The 20,280-nt window shown below is 46.7% G+C and overlaps 1 protein-coding gene across 1 annotated transcript in view; it reads left to right on the plus strand.

The window, feature by feature from the left end:
• Positions 1-5,067: 5,067 nt before the first annotated feature.
• CACNA2D4 (calcium voltage-gated channel auxiliary subunit alpha2delta 4) overlaps positions 5,068-20,280 on the plus strand; it is a gene marked incomplete at its 5' end in the record, with an annotated part of 112,334 nt that continues 97,121 nt past the window's right edge. Inside the window, 6 exons of the mRNA XM_084498726.1 lie at positions 5,068-5,219; positions 8,667-8,780; positions 9,008-9,089; positions 15,307-15,423; positions 16,915-16,974; positions 18,626-18,788. Coding sequence (XP_084354852.1) covers positions 5,068-5,219; positions 8,667-8,780; positions 9,008-9,089; positions 15,307-15,423; positions 16,915-16,974; positions 18,626-18,788 — 688 coding nt within the window. The remainder of the gene's footprint in view (positions 5,220-8,666; positions 8,781-9,007; positions 9,090-15,306; positions 15,424-16,914; positions 16,975-18,625; positions 18,789-20,280) is intronic.

Below are 20,280 nucleotides of genomic sequence, written 5' to 3' on the forward strand. Positions count from 1 at the left end.
TCCCTGGGGCTCAGCTGGCCCTGCTGTGGTCCAGCCAGGAGGGAGGGCAGCACACGGAGGGGATGGGGATGGGGACAGGGATGCTTCTCCAGCCCCCAGCCTGGGGGCCTGCCACAAATCTGCAGCCCTTTTCACCCACTGAATCCACGCCTCCACAAGCTCACGAGTGCTAACCCTCCACAGCTCTGAAACCTGATCAGAAGAGATTTGCACAGCCAGCCAGTAAAACCACAAATAAAAGTGCTTTTCCTCCACTGGCTCTGGCGAGGGCCCCCTCCTCCTGGTTGCTGCTGGGACAGGCAGATCAGATTCTCTGCTACTGGCAAAACACTGCACGGCTGCTTTCCAAACCACTCTAAGGAACAGTTAAACCCACTCAGGCAGGCCACAGACATCGTCCTCATATCTCACAAACAGGATGCAGACTTCAGCACAGCTGAGGGAGCAGTTTCACAAGCACGATGTTTGAGCAGGGTAGAAAGGAGCTTTTGTAAATAGATACTTAGCTAAGGGGTCCTACCATGAGACAGAGAGGCACAAGGTTATGATCTCAGATAAATGCATCTGTTGTGAGCAAGATCACGTAGTTTATTCTCAACAGTCCTTGTTTTAAGTTATAGAAAAATAAAACAATCAATTATTATTAAGCAATGATGCTGCTTTATGTTCAGGATGATGACGGAGCAAAGACTTGTTTTGAGGCATGAGGTGGTGGCAAGCACACAGCAAGATCCCAGTGTCTCCAGAATGAAAATCAACTCAACCACATCCTACACCCTTGTCTCTGTCCTAATATCTATAAGAGGTCCCTGATGCTTGCTCCCTGTGGGCCCCAAGTGACTGCTGCAGACTGCCCAGAGGATGGGGGCTCATCCCTGCCTCACCACATGGGCCAGCTGGGAGGTGCATAGGGGGAAGAAGTGTCTGGTGACCAGCACCAGTCAGACAAAGCTGGCAACACAAGCACCAGCACATGGGCTTTGTGCCCAAGGAGGCTGAGACACTGCCCCAGCTGCTCTTCACTTCCACGAAGCTGCATACTCTTCCCTTGGCTGTGTTCAGGGCTGCTGCCATGTCCCCCATTGCAGCTGACTTTCCAGCAGAGACACTTGGTGATACAAAATGTGCCCTGGCAACCTGTACTGCATGCACAGAAGTTGCCTCAAGAGGTAGTGCCGTGCCTAGCAGGTTTTTCTGGTCAGCTTTTTCTGGCGCTCAGTGTAGTTTCCCTTTCTTCATTTTACCCCATTCTCCTTATATTTATCCTGCACTAAGACTGCACTTCAGTCTGCTCTGGCATTCCCAGTTTAGTGTCATCACATGAATGCATTAAACAAGTGAGGGTTCCTGGTGTCTTTAATAAACTGTCCTCATGTGCCGCTTACACCAGAGTTTTGACTGTATTTGTTCTTTCGCTGGTCCTAACATTTGCCAGCACCTTCTCATAACAAGATAATCCAAACTGGGCTCAGTCAAATCAGAAATGAACAGAGCTGGTAAATCTTCCCCGTGCCTGTGAATACAGCACAAAATCACACTGGCACTTCTTATTGCCCTGTGGTTTTGCAAATTTAGCTCTAATTTTCTCTACTGTCTCACCCCGTATCTCTTGCAGCCTTCCTCAGATCCCCACACCTCGTTACATATTTGCTCTCATTCTTTCTCACAGGATTCATTTTCTTCCTTCCCAGTGTGACCCTGCCGTCACTGATCTCCTTCCTGTGCTCCAGCTGTGCTCATGCTGCAGTGCCTGAGCTCTGCAGAAGCATCTCGACACACACTAATCCCATTAAGGGCTCTCGGTCACCTGGTGTCTTCCAGCTTTCCGTTCTATTTTCATTTCACCTTCAAATCCCATTCCCTTGCAACTTTAGATCATTAAGGAGTTGAGATACATCCATTAAGTGATATCCATTAAACGAGATCAATCCAAATAAAGGAATTTGGGTCTCCCAATTCAGCATGTTGCTGCATCTCCTTGGTTTTCCAAACACAGAGCAGGGCTCCTGCCAGAACCCATCTGGATTAAACTGGGTCCCAGCTGTAAACAGCACAAGATGACTGGAAGGGTTAGCAAAAAGATGCTGCAAAAATCACTCAGAATAACTATTTGCTTACGGATCCTTGCAAAGTGGAGAGAAAATGCTCCTGCCTTCAGATCTATCTCTCTATTTTCTGTATTATTTTTTTTTTTCTCCAGCATGTGAATTTTTATCATGTCCTTCCTGAAGTATCCAGACAAATATCCTGGTAGGCCTGGACTCTACCCCTCATTTTTAATCCTGGTAAGTGAGAAATGAGACCTTGATGGGTTGATCTTCATAGACCCTCCTAGAACAACCTTTTCTTTTCAAGAGGAGGAAGAGAAGGAGGAAGAAGAGAAGGAGGAGGAGGCAGAGAAGCTTGTCCTTGTGGTCCCCCATGCCAGCAGCATGATCACAGTCCAGGGAAGAGCAACCAGCTCCTTCCATTCTCATGGGCAACACCTCACACCCCTGGTCTGCAGTGAGTATTTACGGGAGGAAGATATTTCTCCATGCTGGCCTCATCTTCAGAGTCCTCTGAGAGGTAGTCCGTGTCTGTGCTGGCCCCTGTTCAGTGCAGGGCCCCCACAGCACATTTTGGACATTTGAGGAATGCATTGGTAAGATCCAGACCTGTCTGTCTATTACCTTCATCTGCTAACAATGCCATTTGCTATACAGCCACGTGGTACCCTGAAGGCACTGTCTGTAGAGCGTGAGTTTATGTGCGTAGAAATTGATTTTTTGTAGATTTTAAGGTCTAGAAGAGCCATTTCAGCCTTCCCATGTAACCCTTTGCACAGCACAGATTTAAGACCATCATCTGGAAATTTCAGCCCTTCGGGCCCACAATATGTGCTTGAACAAGATTGTAACTTAAAAGACACTCAGTCTGGAGTAAAGATTGCAATAAATGCAGAAAACATACTATCCGGGGGTGAGTCAGCCTTGTAATTATTTAATTGCTCACCCTGGGCTTTCAAGCCTCTACATCATACAATTTAACCTCGATTCCACATATCACCATTTTATTCCCTTCTCTGTATTTTCTCTGCTACCTCTGTTGTCCCATTTAATGTGTGGCACCAACGCTGCACTCAGTAGCACATCTATAGCAGGGGTCTTGGTTTTACTTCAGTAGTTTGACAGGCAGCTAACCCATTCACATTCCTATGAGAAACTTGACAATCTATCATGGCTTTGCATTTCATGTAAAACAAACCATTTTTAAAGGTGCAAAAGGTGATTGGAAGATATTCTAACAAACAGGAGAAAACATAGCCACCGGCTGTTCAACAGATCTCTCTCATCATTTATAATCTTTCCACTGCTGAATCTACAGTTATTTATAATTCATACTCCCCGTGATGATAATGAGCCTCTGAAGCGTGCCCCTCATCTGAGCGTGCACTTTGCTGCTCTCTGTTGTTCATCAAGTTTAGCCGTCGGCCTCCTTTAATTCATCGGTCCCCAGACACAGATCAGGGGATGGCAATCTCAATTGAGTGTTGCCCAAATGGAGAGGTGCGGCTATTAATAAATAATCACTCACATTAGGAGGTGATTAATGGGCACAGTCCTTCCTTGCTGCCCAATTCATCTCCCCTTCCCTGGCCCAAATGAGGCCTCCAGACACCGTGAGATGATGAATCAGTCTTGGGCGTGTGTTGGACACTGCCAAGGTGCCCAAGCAGGGCACTCAGCACCCCATGGCATGGGAAGGAGAAATCAAAGGTCGGGGGGGGACTTCAGGACCGTGGATGAGACCCCTTTAAACCAGGCCGCCCTGACCTCCGGCTGGAGAAGCCGAGACCCGTCTTCAGGAATCAGAGTAATCCCGGGTGATTTTATCCCACTCCACTTCCCTAAATCTGCGGCTGCTGCTGCTCGGCCAGGGGATTAAGGGGCTGGCAGGGGATTACGGAGCCGCTGCAGCGCCGGGCACGGAGCTGCCTCCCGGTGCGGCCATTCCTCGGGGCGCCGGGCCTGCAGCATGGCGGGGGCCGCGCGGGGACCCCCCTGGGGCGGCAGGAAGAGCAGGGACCCCCCACGTCCTGCTGGCTGGTCCCCTCGCTGATGGTCGGCGCATGGAGGATGGGGCGCGGGGCCGTCCCAACGCTGCTGCTCTGCCTCTTCTGCCTCCTGCCCTCCACCCGGCCCCAGACCAAGATACCGCTGGAGACGTGAGTGCTTCCCTCGCATTGCGGCGTGGGGTGGGAGGGGGCTGGCATTTCCTCGAGGCGTTGTGAAAGGTGGCAGTGATGACCCCTGGAGAGGACACGGGCATGGGAGCCATGGATTCGGTTCCCAGCTCCAGCGCTGATGCCGAAGCACCATTTTCGCTGCTCGCCAAGCAGGGCAGTGATACCCATCTGCTTTAGATGAGCACTTGGACATCTTTTAATGCTCCACTTGCTGCATTGGGTGGTAAAAGGCAAAGGCAGTGTACAGGCACGTTCACAAACCCCCAGCCCAGGTAATTCGGCCATGGAGGCAAACACAGGCAGCCTCAGAGCCTGTGCTGAGGGCTGCTCTCATGGGTGCTTGCAGGGCAGCTTGCGGGGACACTGTGCTGGCCAGGATACGGCCTGGGGAGCCATAGGTGTGGCATGTTAGGGTGACGAGCCTTCTCCTCAATGCTTGAGCCAGATTGCCAGAGCAAGGTCTGCGGCTCTTCTTACTGTTATATATCACTGGTACTGATCCCTGTGCTAGCCTGCTGTGCTGGGGGCTGAAAAAAGCAAGGGTTCACTGGTGCACACATGCAGCCTGCATGATACATGCTCGTATTTATTCGTGTGTTCAAATTCGTGTCAGTGGATGCTAGCGGGGAGGCTGAATAGAGGATGGGGACCACGGCACCTTGTCTTGCCACTCTGCTCCACCTCGGTGCCCGCCAGCAGGCTAGCAGGGCCCAGCAAGCTGAGCTTGTGGAAACCTCACCTTGTTAAGCTGATTTAGGCAAGTTAAATCCTGTAAGGATTAAAAACGTCAGCAAGGTGGTTGGTAAAAGTGCTTGGGGGGCATCTTCTCTATGGCTGGGATGGGTTGGTCTGCACAGGGAAGGAGGTTAGTGCAGGGAGGAGACAATGCTGCCATCGAGTTTCAGAAAGAGCTATGTCCTCTAGACCAACCCAAGTCCTCCGGAGCCAGAATCAGCACTGTGAGAAAGCATTTTGTGTTCAAAAAGTCCCAGTAAGACCCTTGCAGGTGTGCTCACCAGCACGGCTCACGTGATTACCAAGCACTGCACCAGGGGCCTCTCAGGACACTTTGCCACCACCTTCATTTTGGCTGCCCTTATCAAACCCTGCCTCAGCAAAATGCTTCTCATTTGGGTTTTGCAGAAGGGATGCCCAGGTTGTGCAGAGCAGTGCCCAACCCACCCCCACACACACCTCCACCTCTCTGTGCAGCCGGGGACGACAGCCTTCAAACTGCAGCAGTGTCACTGTGCTCTACAACAGGCCCTGGAGACAGGACTTTGGGATCCATCTGAAGGGAACTTCCCAGCAAAAGAGGCAGTTTCTCCCTAAAAATATTCCTCTCTCCTTTCGTTCCATAGAACAAGATCCTGTCTGTATTGTAGAACAAAATTAGAAATTTACCTCAACTGTAGAATAAAATTCAATCAATGTAGAATTAAATTCAGACTGTGGGGGAAAAGAAAAAAAAAAAAAAGAGGAAATAAAAAAGATTTTCTGTGCCCAGAGTAAATGCATGGAAACACCTTTTGGCCTTGAAATCTGTGGCATTAAGAAGACAGCCTGTCCTTTCTGCTGTTTTCGCCACTGAATACAAGTGCAGGGATTACAGGCAGGCAATCTCTGACCAAATCCTTTTCTGATGTGTTTGGTAATAATGTGATAACCCTTTACTACTGAGAAAAGAGTTGCGTCACTTTGCACTATTTGGAACTTACTCATGTACGAGAATAAAGAATAAACAATGGAAAAAGAGCTTTTCTCTCCTGGTACCGAAACCAGACCAACAGCTGAATTAATCCCTGGTGTTTCAAATCCAGTCATGAATTTGACTGCAACACAGAAGTTGCCCTTTTCAAATGAAATTTCAGGAGAAGAGCACATTGGCCAGAGGAGCAAAGGGAGTAAATCAGCAGAAAACGGACCTGCTTCATAGTTTGCACAAGGACATTTTGAGGACATAAAACTAAAAGCTTTTAAGCACCGTCTGAATCTAATCACTGTAAAGTGACACAAAGCTAACTCAGCCTCTTCTGCTCCTAAGTCATGCCTGGCTTTGCGGCACCACACTCAGTTCATCACCAGCTTATTTATGTCTTTGCAAAGGTCGCTTGGCTTTAACTCCAGGGGTGCAAAATTCTGCTGGGTCAATTGCTAGCAATGCTTCAGGGGTGCAAGTTTGCCATACAAATCACCTCCTCTTGTCTTCCAGACACTGCTTTGTTTATAAATTGGCCGTGGCATGGGCTTGCTTGCAGTTGTGAGGATGGTTTGGGCTGGGTGCTCAGCCTGTGCATGCTGGGCACATCAAGAAATGCTGGTGGGAGAGCTGAATATCAGTGTGGTTCAGCCTCTTGAGGCTGCCCCAGCCACCTCTATCCATTTGCTCCTGAGCTCATGGAGCCAGTGGAATTGTAGACTGACCTTTTCTCTCACTTATTTATGTTTAAAAAAAAAAAAAAAAGAAAGAAAAAGAAAAAAAAAGTCACAAACAGGAGTCACTGTTGAGTTGAATGCTCAAGCTAGCACTTAACACTTTGGAGACTGGCTTAGACATTATGCCAATCCTGAACTCTTTCTTTCTTTCTTTCCCTTGAATTCTGCTTTTGCCGCGTGTTTCAACATTCACGTGTTTAGGCTTCTTTTAACATAGCCTCAAAGGCTAAAACGCAACCCCCCCTTCCCTGTTTTTATGAAAGCTGAGAATCCCATGTAAATGCAAGGCACCAGGACTTGACGATGTTACAGCCAAGCAGTTCCCTGAGCAGAGGGGCTTGGTTTTCCCTGAAGCTGTGCCTTGTGCTTGGCTTCTCTACTGATTACTAATTGCTAAGCTCATATTGCAAACCTTTTGCCTCAATAACTGCATCGTTCTGCTGAAGCTGCCCAACTACACCCACTAGCCAGAACCTAATATCCCTGAGTCTTCCACCATGTGGAGTAGAAAAATTACTAGGGGTGGTAGGAAGAGGGTCACATGCATGGCCACAGACACAGTACAAAACAAAAAAAGGCATGACCACATACCACTGATTTTTTATTTTTAATTTTGAAAACAGGTAAAAATAAATCTCCCTGATAAAATTACTGTCTCAAACTTCATGTTTAGGTTCTCTCTTTCTGCAGTAGAAAGTGAAGAGATCTGGAGAATATTAGTTAATGTCAGCACAAAACATCTCATATATAAAAGCTGTAAAACCAGCTGCTGGTGGGGCATCAAGTTAATGTTGGCTCATAGATCCTCAGGCAATAAGATAGTTACTACAGCAGTCAGGAAAGCATCCCACGGGGTGTCTTTGTGTGTTATCCTCTTCTTTTTTTCTGGGTATGGTAGAATAAGTCTGATAAGCAGCAATAAATCCTGGTCTCCTACCAAATTCCCGTATTCTTTTTGCTCTAAGAATGAAATGAAGAGATAAAAGCCCTGGCTGTCAAAGTAAGATGCATCCCACAATGCCCAAACAATGGAGTTGTACTGGTTTCAGCTGGTGCTGGTTTACACTCGGCAGCTGGAAATGAACGCCTTGTTGCCAATTAAGGAGTGGTTACACAGGGCACCTACTTGCATTGTGGTCCCTTTGTAGACAGTGAAGAGAGGTGCTGTTGAGAGCAGAAGTCTTACAGAGGCTCTAAATCCCAACCCATGGCTGCCCATCATCCTGCACTTGCCATTGAGGACTCTGAGCAGGCAGACTTCCCTAGGATAAGTCTTAGGATAAGGATTATTCCACTATTACTGCACTGGCTTTGCTCTGGAGCTCATCTTTATATCTGAATATTATTCTGCCATAAAAATGGTGTGATGTGCTGGGCCATCAGGCCCTGGGGTTAAAGCCTGCTGGGCGCCTGGAGGCATCCACTTAGAGCCTTAGGTAAGACTCTGCAGCCCATAAATAAGTGGTATTTTCTGGTAAGCGGAGAAGACCATTTATTCCATTAAATAAATCTCTCTTAAGTGAATCCTTGCTGAAGGAACTGCATGTAGGTGGAACTGCCTAATGTGAATCATGTAACAGATTTCTGATGAAGTGCTCTGTCAATTATGAGAGCCATCTATTTTCATTTGGATGGCTCAGTGTTCAGGCTGCTCTTCAGCATCCTTATGTTCTCCATGTGGTATTGCTATCATCAGTTATTTACAGGATGGCACAAATGCGAGTAGCGTTTTACAATGAGGAGGTGCATAATATCCTCTGGCATTATGAAGCTGTAGTACCTCCTCTGAGAGCAGTGGATTCATCTGCCTCATTAGCCTCTGCCCCACGTAGCTCTAGCAACTGAATTTAGGGTTGAGTCCTGACAACTTCCTTCAGCGCTGATGCTTATTTCTGTTCAGCTGTCCTGACGTTTGGTGTCTGCCCCTTCATTCTAGGCTCTGTCTGTAATCAAAGAAGACAACTGTCTCCAGAGAGCTATTTATTTTGCTTTACTTAAACAGAGGAAACCAGACGATATCTAAGACCAAATATGCAACTTTAGGACCTCTAGAGTTAGATGAGACAGATTCCACTCTGAGTCAGCAAGCAGTGGCCGAGACGAGTAGAACTCCATGGTGCTACCTTCTGGCCAGTGTCTTGAGGCTGAATATTCAAGACCACCATCTCTTGCTTCTATTGCTGCTTGTCTCACAAGCAGGCTGGAGAGAAAGTGTTATTCTCACTGTAGAGGTTCAGAGAAATAAAAGAAGATTAATGCTCAGGAAGATAGAATTGTTACAGTTTGAAGAAGTAGGCAGTCCTATTGCCTTTGCATTATTAATATTGATTTTCCTCTTTTTAGGGTGAAGTCTTGGGCGGATGCCTTTGGTGGGGAGCTGTACTCCATTGTAACCAAGTATTCAGGCTCTCTCCTGCTGCAGAAGGTAGGCAACAGCTGTGACGATTCCTCTGGCCTTGCTGCTTCTCCCCATGTAGCCTTCAGACCTAATTCCCTCCACAGAAAATCTGGGGTGGAAGAAGGCAAGCATGCAGTTCTCTAGCTAACTTTTAAAACTATGTGGGTTCATATCCATGATAAGAGATATCCCATAGCTATGCTGAACTGCAGAGAGGGTGATCTACTTCATGCCTTTCCTGCCTTCACTAGCTATGGCCAAATGCCAGCTAAATTGTCCAATTGTTTAAAAAAAAAAAAAAAAAAAAAAAAAATCTTCAAAGTACTTGTAAAGCTTTCCCTGTGATCACTTCACTCCCTCTCATACTGGCCTTTCTGTCCTCCCTTCCTAACTGCACATCAGTCCCTCTCTGCCTACTCATCTGCTCGTCACCACCCCACTGTCCCCTCCTGCAGCTCTCCAGCAGATACTCCTGTTTATTCCTGCTTCCTCTTCTGTCTCACACCAGTGACTCATCAAGGCACTTTCCCCTCTTTGAATTGTCTTTAAAACTACCCTTTGCACAGGGTCTCTGAGGGACACGTCCTGAAAAATAGACACTGCTGTTCTGAAGGTTGTGACTCCAGGGACTTTAATTAAATTTTCCTGTTTGCACCCATAGAGAATTTGCCCTGTAGCCTTTGATTCCTTAAGTCAGAGGTGAATGGCTGCTCCTCTTTCCATCTTAATGATCTCTGTCCAAAGCTGCGGCAGGCTGTATTAATCAGGCCCCACGATTGCTATTCCAGGGACCTGGTGGCTGCTGAACACACTTGAGTGCGTGTTTCTCCACCCCATGTGGAATTCCAGATCCTTTGTCTTTCTCTGGCCAACACAATCCATGCATTGCTTCTTAGTCCTTTTGGGCATCTGATTTATTTATTTATTTATTTATTTTTTGTCTAATAACACCTACATCCTAGTACATAAGTAAATAAAACTCCAGGTATCACTGGAGTTGCCTTGCTGATGAGCCCCCTGTTCCCCTGTCCTCACAGCGCTGCTTTCTCCCTGGAGGAAAGGGGAGGCTTCTGCAGCGTCACCTTTGCTAGCCTCGGCTGAGAAAGGCCTTTAGCATTTGTCACAAAGGTCTATGCTGATCACCAGTCCTTAAGAGGAATGTGCAACTATGCCACAAAAATTTTTCAGCCTGGATATGGGTACCTAATGGCCTAATCATGAGGCAGCTGTGGTTGTGATATTGGCACAAGCAAATGTTTGGGTTTTGAGCAGTTTTGATGATGTATATGCAGTGCCTTTTCTACCATAGGTTTCCCAAGTGGTAGTGCTAGAGGCAAAGTGATATGTTATGGCACCTCTGGTGTGCAGGACACACAAGTTAGGGTTATCTGATAGTCAGATATCTGTGCCTCATGCTGGATAGGTATTTGCTGTCCAGCAAAGTCTGCAGATTCCAGATTTTTTTTTTCTGGAAGGTGTCAACAGTGCTACCTTACATTTTGAAGAAATACTGCTCTCACTGTCTTCTCCTTACTGCTTGAATACAGCCAGCCTGTGCTATTTCTGTGGGTACTGTTCTTAACAGACTAAGAGTTCACATTTTTTAAGGTCCAGAAGTCAGTGGGGCTATGGAGAACAGGTTATAGCTTGAAAATGAATTGAAATTTAATCACTGAAACTTAATGGTGGAGGCCAAGGATGGCAGCCACGGCACAGAGAGGTGGGTGTTGAGATAGATAGCTGTGCTGCATTGGTCCTCTGGAGGTGTTGCACTGGGTCCTTTTACCTCCTTCTGTCCACACTGCATGCTTTGTCTCTTGGGATCTTGATCTTTTTTGGAGGTAGGGGTTGCAGGAGACCTGTGGAGGTTGGTACAGAACCACTAGGAGTGACAGTCACAGCAACTGGATTTTGGAGGAGGAAAAAAAAAAAAAAAACATAACCATCAGATTTTGGTATAATTCACTGAAAGAGAAGAAAACTGATGAAAAAAGAAGTCTGAATCTAGCCAAATCCAATCTAGCGTTTGTCTTGAGGGGAGTTGAGGCAGAGCTATTTTTTCCTGGTGACCTGACAGACCTTTTGGCCTTATAAAATGACATGTGCCTGCCCCAGTCCAGGTTCCTTCTCGTACAGTTGAAGGTGTCTGAATTGCAAGAGCATATCCTGGGGCCTGGATGCAGCACAGGCAGATAGTGGGGTCCAGAGGCAAAGCACAGAACAGGACAGTGTCACCCATGACTCAGAGAGAAAATGTCCTCCAGTGAGTCACTGTCACCACTTCCAGCAGGGGGGAAAAGATGAGCTTGATCCAGCCTACCTCTGTCTACGCTCCATCAAAGAGTCATCTCCCAAATGCACGTCCTGCCCTACCCTGGCCGAAGCAGTTCAGAGAGGTCAGGCTTAACTTTCACCCTTCAAGTCCCCCTCCTTAAGCTTTCGTTTCTCCCTGTTTTCATGGGATAATGGAAAAGACAGGAGGAACAGCCAGCACCCACATCTTCAGTCCTTCTATCAGCCTCAGCAAGCTCTGAGTTGGACACCTCACAAATCAGCATCTCAAACCAGAGACTGCACAGGAGGGCTCCCTCTGAGCCCTGATACAATTCTGCAGACCAACCTCTTACTAACAGGCAGCTTTTTCCATGCTTCATGCTTCTCACAGATAAACCTTTGCAGACTCCAAATGGCTTTATGGGGATCGCTGCCCTGGTGCACAGACTACAGAGAAGTCCAGCCAGGGGAGAAGAATGCACCCTGGAAATTCAAATATGTGTGCTCCCCAAATGCCTTTCTCATTTTGGGGCCATTGCCTCTTGCTCACATGAAATATTTCTTTGTGGGTTAGTATGTGCAGGCCAGCACAAGGGTGGGGAATGCAGTGCAGAGTGCCAGACAGCTCTTTCCTTGGGGCTTGTTTAAATCAATGGGTATTTTCTCTTTGAGAAAACACAAACAAGCAGTAGCTTTCAAAGTTGACTTTGTTTCCCTTGTGCCTGATAGGTATGGTGTAACTAGTTTATTGTTCTGAGAGCCATAATTCCTCAGTTACCTGAATGTTTTGCATGTAAACCTTCTCTTAATTTGGCATAAATTTCCTGTTGTGGGTTACACAGTTTGTTTGGATTCCTCTGGGGGTTCTGTGTTATTTTTTTTTTTTCCTTCAGAAGAAACTAAATGTCACATTGCAAACCCAAACACTCATTTTCCTGCCAGGTTTTATTGCTCACAGAGTCCTGGTGAGCCAGCAGCTGTCTTTGAATCCACGAGGGTGGGTTCTCACCCTGGACCAGGGAGCTTTGAGAAAGCCCCCAGGTGGCTCTCAGTCCTGAGCAGACAAGATGTGATCAAATTAAACCTCACAGAGATAAAAAAAAGCCTAAGAGTTGCTCTGACTTGATGGCTGAAGCATTTGTTGCATTCTCTTGACCATTGCACAGCGGGGATCAAGATAAGCTTGTATGCCTGCCTGGCACATCAGCCTGCCTTGCTGATGATGGATGTGTGCCAAAATGTTGGATGGGGTCTAGGACAGCAGAGGGAAACACAGATGGAGTGAAGCAGATCCTGAACCTGTGGGTTATTAGGTCTGCTCACCTCTGTCCTGCTGCTGCTGTTGGCTACCAGAGTCACCAAAGGCCTGAGGCCACCAACTGCAAGCACGCAAAGAGATCCCCAGGGTGGTTCTCCTCCTCTCCCCAGGGCTTGGCTTGCCTCTGAGTGAAACAAACACCAACTGGCCTCGGCAGGCCCCACAGTTAATTTTTCCCCTGCGATGTTAATGATGCATTATAAATGTTTCTGAGAATTAACTCCTGCTTCCTTCTGAGGTTGAAGTGCCAATTGCTTTCCCTGGTGGATAGGGCTGAGAGAGGACAGTAGGGCTCTGCTCCAGCTGTGTAATTACTAGAAAGCACTACAAACAACTACATGGCAAAGAACAGACAAATAAGTACAGTCAAGACATTTTTCTGGGTAAAGATGAAAGGAACGTCTTTCACACTCTTAATATAGTTTCACTAGCAGTGAGTAATGTAACACTACATACTTCAATGGGCTTAATTTCATGGAGGTGGGAACGAGAAAATATATTTGGTGACATCTCAGTTCACAGATAAAACTTTGGATTCTGAATTCTGGATCTTCCGCTTTTAAATTGCCACCCCCACGGAAGGAGAAGCGTAATGAATTGTCCTCCTTCTTTTAAGGGAGTAAAGCGCTAGATGTATGTGAGAAGATCTGTTATTTCAGTTGCATGTGTGGTCCCTTCTTTACATCAGATCTCTTCAGTCAGTTCTCCCTAGCCTGTGGCTGATTCCCATGCCATAAAATACAGAGATCTGATAACCAGAGCCCTAAACTTGGGCTGTGTTTGGTTGTCTACAAGCGCCAGCATTGATGCTCACCATCTTTCTGCCATGGCATCTGGTGATAGCACTTGAAATAACAGGTGTCCTGTTGCCTACCTCTAGGAACTCTTGCAATAAATACTCATTAATAGTAGGAGACTTTAGCAGCAGTAATATAGATACAAAATAGCTTGCTGGATCCTTTGTAGGAAAAAAGCTCAAAGGGGATCTGAGCCCAAACCAGGTTTATCCATCACAATAGCCAACTGAAATTTTGCAGGGAACATCTCTTTTGCCACACCTTCCCAGCACTGGCTAGTTCCCAGGGCTGAGATGTGTATGATATTAGCAGGCTGTTCATGCTTGCTTGTGATTGCTTTTTCTTTGTTAACCTCTACTTGTCAATGTGTCAAAAGCACATTAAAAATAATTGAGAGGCAAGAGCTTTGCTTCTTTTAATTCAAGACGTGACCCAAGGCAAACGACGGCAGGTCGCTGTGTAAGGCGTATGCTGGTGCAGCCTCCCCTTCGCCAGCTCACCCAGGAGAGATTACTCTCCTCCCCCCGAGGAGGGCCCGATTAAAGCGTGGCGTGGCAGGGATCACCTCCCTCCCGATGAAACCATGACACGGAGCTAAGTGGGACAGGCACCAGCTGGGATGTGTGCTGCGGTCTCGTCATCAGCCTGGGCCCTGGCTCAGGGGGCCGTTGCACATCCCTCTTTCGGCAGCATGGTTGGGCTAACCTTTGTGCTCATCCTGACCTCTTCCTCCTCATCCCCTGCTGTCCGAGCTACCCGGCTGCAGCAGAGGGGATGTGAGGCCTGGCATTTTTAATCCAGTAAAACCCTCGCTGTTAATCACACCAGGCAGAGCTAGCAGCTCTGCCGTGCATGCTGCAGGCGGGATGCTGCTGCTATTTCTGTCTGACATCCTCAGCCTGCCCCATCCTCAAGGCATTTTTTACTCTGCTTCTTCTCAGCTGCCTTCCCTGATGGTCAGTGAGCTGCTTGAGCAAAAGGAGCTGTGCATGCTCATCCTCAAGACATGCAAAGTCTTTCCTCCACACTTCTAAATTGAAAAGTGCTGCAAAAGCCCCTGCCATCCCCTCACCCTTTTCACCTCCTCATTTTGTACCAGCACAAGAAGCACAGCCCTGCCTGAGATTGCTGCTAATGCAACATGGAGATGGAGGGGATGTGTACATACTGCAGAGAGAAGTGATGATGAGGGACCAAGGAAATCCAGTCATTTGCCTCTACACTTCCACTGAAGAGTATCATTGCCGGGGAGACAAGGCTCTGTCTTTTTTTTTATTATTATTATTATTTTTAATGTTAATCAAATAGTGTCCATTGCAGGTCTTTTGCCCCCTTCTTTCTGTTTATCTCTGTTAGTGTTAGGACTTTTTTGAAAAGAAGACATAAAGACTATTGTATGCAGTCTTGAAAGGGCAGGCTTAGGGAAGTAAATTACAATTATCCACTTTAGGAGTACCCTCAGGTTTTTAATGCTTACAATGTACATGGCCAGAAGAAACTGTTTAGTTCTGAAACTGTCAGATCCAGGTCCTCTTCCTTACGGTGTCTCTCCCAGTGGAGACAGCATGAAGTAGCTCACAATTCCTAGGTACACCATTTTTTTCAACAACCACAAGCTCATAATTGGATCGGTTGCTTTGAATTCTGGTGCTTTGTGTTCTGGTCAATGATCTGCATGCTCTCAAATTACAACGTATAAAGGGAGGAAAGGCAACGATGGGAGGTGGTGCTAAATCAGGCCGGTCCCTTCAAGGCACCTTTCTTTACCCAAAGCAATACCCAGTTGACGATAACAGTCTCACCCTCTCCTTATGGGCCTCCTGCTCAGCAGCATTTTCTGCTTTCCCTTGGGCAGAAGTACAAAGACGTGGAGCCGACTCTGAAGATCAAAGAGGTGGACGGCTTGGAGCTGGTGAAGAAGTTCTCGGAGCAGATGGAGAGCATGCTCCGCAGGAAGGTCGAAGCTGTTGAGGTACAACGAGGGGGGCTGCAGGAAGGAAGTCCCCTCCTGGTGGCCTCACGGCAGTCCCCCTCTCCTGCCTGCACCAGGAGCTCGTGGGCGCAGAGGTAGCACGAGGACTTCCTCGCCCAAGCGAGCGCCTGCTGGTGCAGCTGGCTCCTTCTGAGCTTTAAGTAGACGCTGGTGGGAGGGCGTGGGCGTTCAGACAAGGGAATGCTGGCTTCTCCGTCAGCCCAGAGTAAGAAATAAGATAAAAACAAAGTCTAGGAATAAATATGAGGGAATGAACGCTCTTAGGAGGAAAGATGTTTAATTCTGTAGCTGTTTAAAGAGCGAGGGGGGAAAAAAGCCTATTGCAAGTGGGAATAAAGTTCATCCTTGCACGATGCCCACTGGCCATTGAAGACTGGTAGCTTGTTTTGGCTGTGTGTGTGGCTCAGGGGAAATTCCTGCAGCCCCTGAACATGAGCTGCAAGGAAGGCGCTTGGATTTCCAGCTGCATACAGGGGGAAACACGGAGAAGGTGGCAAGTGGACTTAGGATGTTGCTGTGTCGGAGGCCAGAGCAGGTAATCGTTATGGCCCCTCTTACTTCTTGCATCTAAGGGTCTATCTTATTCCCTTATATTTACCCACTATAAAAAGCCTATTTCTGTAGTCACAGAGCCTTGACTGTTTAAGGCATCTAATGTGGAAAAGCCATCCAGAAACACATCATTTAACTCTCAAAGTGAAATGTGGGCATAGTTAGAGTCGGGGCTTTGGCCCATAACATTAAATTCACAGCCAGCCTTTTCCAGTGTTTGGATTGCCTTACCCTTTGTGAAGGAACAAAAAGTAGCTTTGCTGAGACTGTCACTAATTGTGTAACTCTGAAAACATGTGCATGTTTAGCTGGATTCCTCCCCAGTCTGTGCAAAGTGAGAATTGGTGCCCTGAAGCATCATGCTGGAGAATACTAGTGCTTATACTGGCACCCATAGATGGTAAAAGCTTATAAATGGCCCTAGCCTCGCTGAGCCCTCTATGAAATCAAGTCATGGTGTTTCAGTAACAAAAGCAGGCTGAGACTCCCACAAGGCGTTTTCCGTTGACAAGATACTGACATCAGGCTGGGTCTGGGATGCTTTTCCCATGGCTTTTTGGAAAGGCTCATGGAAAATGAGATATGTCTGTTGTCTAATTGGACATGTTTCTGTTTGTGTGTGTGTGTGTCCTGTGATGCCTGAGATCACTTGGGGTCTAATAGGGACTCCAGGGTAAGCAGGTGTGAATACACTCAGCCATAAATAGTTGTGAATACACCTTCTGAGTTGTAAAGCTGTGGCACGGGATGGCAGGTCAGCAGGAAAGGAAGTAGAGAAGAGGGGTTTTAGCCCCGTGACTGTGTTGTAGTGAAGGGAAGTGGTCACGTCTTCTCACTATGTGAATTCCTAGTAGTGGTAAAAAAGTTTCTGGGGACTTCCCACAGCATCCCTCCTCTTTCTTTATCTGTTTGCATTAGCGGTTGGTGGAAGCAGCAGAGGATGCAGATCTGAACCATGAGTACAACTCCTCGCTGGAGGTAAGTTTATCACCATCAGTGACAAAATATGGCTCATATCCTCAGAGGGACCAGCCCAAAGGCTCGTCTAGCAGCACCCTCTCACCTTTAACACTTGGCATAGCATGCTTAACCTCTGTCTAGCAGCCAGGTTAGGAGTTTCTTTGTCTTCAGGACATTCAGCTTGTCTAGAAACAAGTGCAACTCCCTTGGAAGATCCCAAGCCTAGCAACACCTACGAGGTTAGTCCCTTTGGCCCAGGAATAGGAAGGATTTGGGAAGACACTGGGCTGCACGATGTTATTGGCAATACCCTGATTGCACAACAGAGTTATTACTCTGTTATACACATTAGTGCAAATTAGCTGGTGCTTCCTGAGTTACTTCCCTGGAGAATGAGCTAAAAATCAAGAGTGTATGAGCAATGAGGAGGGTGCTGTTGCAGAGGCCATAATGTTACCAATTCCCATAGCAAACCGTGAATCCAAGTGAGAAGAATTTCTCACCAGTTCCAATCATCTTTTCTCTACCCTGCAGACATGCGTGCATCAGGACTTCCCATTGGATAACAGTTTAGTTCTGTCCATGCAATTAGGATAATTGGCTTTCTCTTACTAATTGTTTGTAACTAAGCTAAGGGATTATTGCTCGTGAAGGAAATCGGAGTGAATACTCTGATTAATGAAGTCCATTATCCATACTACAAACACTCAGTGTGTAGAAGAAGTACAAGGTAGCCCTGCAAGTACAACTGTCAATGTTGGAAAAGGCAAGGAATGAAAACCCTTCTTGAAACCAAGCTACCTTATCAGTTTTGTCTCTTTTACCTCTGTGTTTAAGAATCACATTATGGTCATGCTACTTAGGTCATCTACTTTCACAGTGAGTCAAGACTCTTGGCCCTATTCACACCCCTAAATACTGGTAATGCTTGAATATCCTTAAATGTCCTTTCCCTCAGGTAAGCTGAATAAAACACTATAAAATCAGCTGTTATCCAAGGGTGGAGACTATCCTGGAGATACTAATGCATCCGCAGATGCTAAATCCCCACTGGGACTTCATGGAGGAAAATGGTGCTGTCTTCAAGCACTTTCCGCTCTGTCCTTTACTCTGGATGAGCTCCTGCTGCTTGGAGTCACAGTGAAGGGATAACTCTGGCTGGACATGCATTAGGAGTTAAATCCAGTAGACGACAGCTGTAGAGACTGGACAATTAGGATCAGAGTAGGCATGTCCTGTAGTAAACCTGGGAGCCAGATACACTGAGATACTCCACCTCTCCAGCTAGAAATTCAAATAATGCTGAGGGACCATGGGAATCTGTCACTGTGTCCCTTTGCTCTTAGGTGGCTCTTCGGCTGCTGGCTATGACCATGCTTGCAAGTAACATGGGTACCTGACAATAAGAAATTGGGCAGAAACCATCATTTGGGCAGCTTTACACTTTTCGTTTGGTAATGGCTATCATTTGTTGCTCATCTTGATCCTATTCGAAGCCCAGATTCTCTAGATGTCCCATTTTTATTGTTTAAAGTGTTCTTTGATTTTTTGTGTTGTTGGTGTGTTTTGTTTTTTGTTTTTTGTTTTTTTTTTTTTCCAGGCAATATTGATAAAAATGTATGCCATTCTCTCTCATTGCCTTTCCATTTTCCATTGTCTTCATCAACAGTTTGATTACTACAACTCCCTCCTGATTAATGAGAAGGATGAAAATGACAATTACGTGGAGCTTGGAGATGAATTCATTCTGGAGCCAAATGAACACTTCAATAACCTGCTGGTGAACACAACATACAGCGATATCCAGCTCCCCACCAATGTCTACAACAAAGGTAATGGACCACTGGCCTTTACTTTCACACTGCTAATATGTTGCTGTGGAAACTACCAGGGAGTAATAACACCAAAATGAGGATGAGAAGGAAAAAAGAAAAAAAGAAAGAAAGAAAGAAAAAAAAAAAAAAAGCCTGGAAAGGCATTGTTCCAAGGCATGATCATGTCTGTGTTTCAGTCTGTGGCTGTGAGAGGGCTTAGGCAGGCAGCATAGTCTGTTAGGGTCCATCTACTCAAACAAAGGAGCTGTGAAATGAACTGTGATGTAAATTTATTGGAAATTGCTATTCTGTACGAAGGGTCAGATCTATCAAGGTCTTTAGGTGTTAATGACAAAATTGATTTCAGCTGAGAAAATTTGATTTCACCTTTGTGTTCTGAGGCCCTAACACCTCATGGGAACACTCTGAGCTTCCAGTGATTGTATTCACAAGGGGACGCAGCTCACAACTGCTGCTGGGACATGACAGTTCTGGGATATCTTCCTATCTCAACAAGCCTTTGACATTCTGGCAGCTGAGGGAGCCTGGGGGGCAGTCACTTGTGCACAGTCTGTCCTCTCCTCCTCTCCCCCTTGTACATTCACACTGCTCCAGCCACGTACCAGAAACTGGCCCCTCTTTTAGCTGGTGGGTGCAATGCAGAAACTTCAGGTTGAGGCACCAGTTACAACTGTTCTAGATTTACTGCTCTTTACTGAAAGAAGAAGAAGAAAAAAAAAAGAAAAAAAAAAAAAAAGGAAAAAGAAAAAAAGAAAAAAAAAGCTCTATTATTTCTTTTTGTAGATGGAGCTCATTTTTAAGCCTCAGGACCAGACGAGGCAGGCGCTGTTGACTGATCTCACAACTGGTACATTATTTAGAGGGACAATAGAGGGAGCATTATTTCTCGCCAGATTTTAGATTAATTTTATCTGGTCTGAGAGCCCCAGACACTAAAACCCTGCGCGCAGCAGAGCTGGCTGTGGCTGAACACGAGGTAGGCTGCTGCCTGCAGTGACACACAGAAAGGTGGCCAAATGGCTGCTGTCAGAGACAGCAGGGACGCAGTGCCCTGCTATCTGATTTCTTGTCTGTATGGCTAGACACAAACCGTCCGGCTGCTCTTGCTATGGCTGGAGGACAAACAGGAGACGGAGGAAGCAGCAGAAGCTTTGTATGTGCCGGGGCTCCTCCTGGGAGCAGGTCTGGCAGCTCACGGCCACGGGAGCAGCAAACCTTGCTCTCAGCAGCTCTTTTGGCTCCATTCCTGTCTGAATTACTTTGGCCTCGTTACTGGGGAGCCACAGTTCAGTTTTGCCCTTCCTTTGGCCAAAACTGCATTTACTGAAGTGACTAAGCAGGAAGTGGTGGGTCAAAGCCCCATCCTGTTTGACTTTAATACAGCTAATCCTGTGATGACCACTTTCCTATAATTCCCTTCTCTATTGCTGCTGCTCTGCCTGGCCCCCTGAGGCAATGAGTCAACACAGACGCTGTATGTACACTGCCT

Source organism: Aythya ferina (assembly GCF_964211825.1).
Source record: "Aythya ferina genome assembly, chromosome: 1".
Lineage (NCBI taxonomy): Eukaryota > Metazoa > Chordata > Aves > Anseriformes > Anatidae > Aythya > Aythya ferina.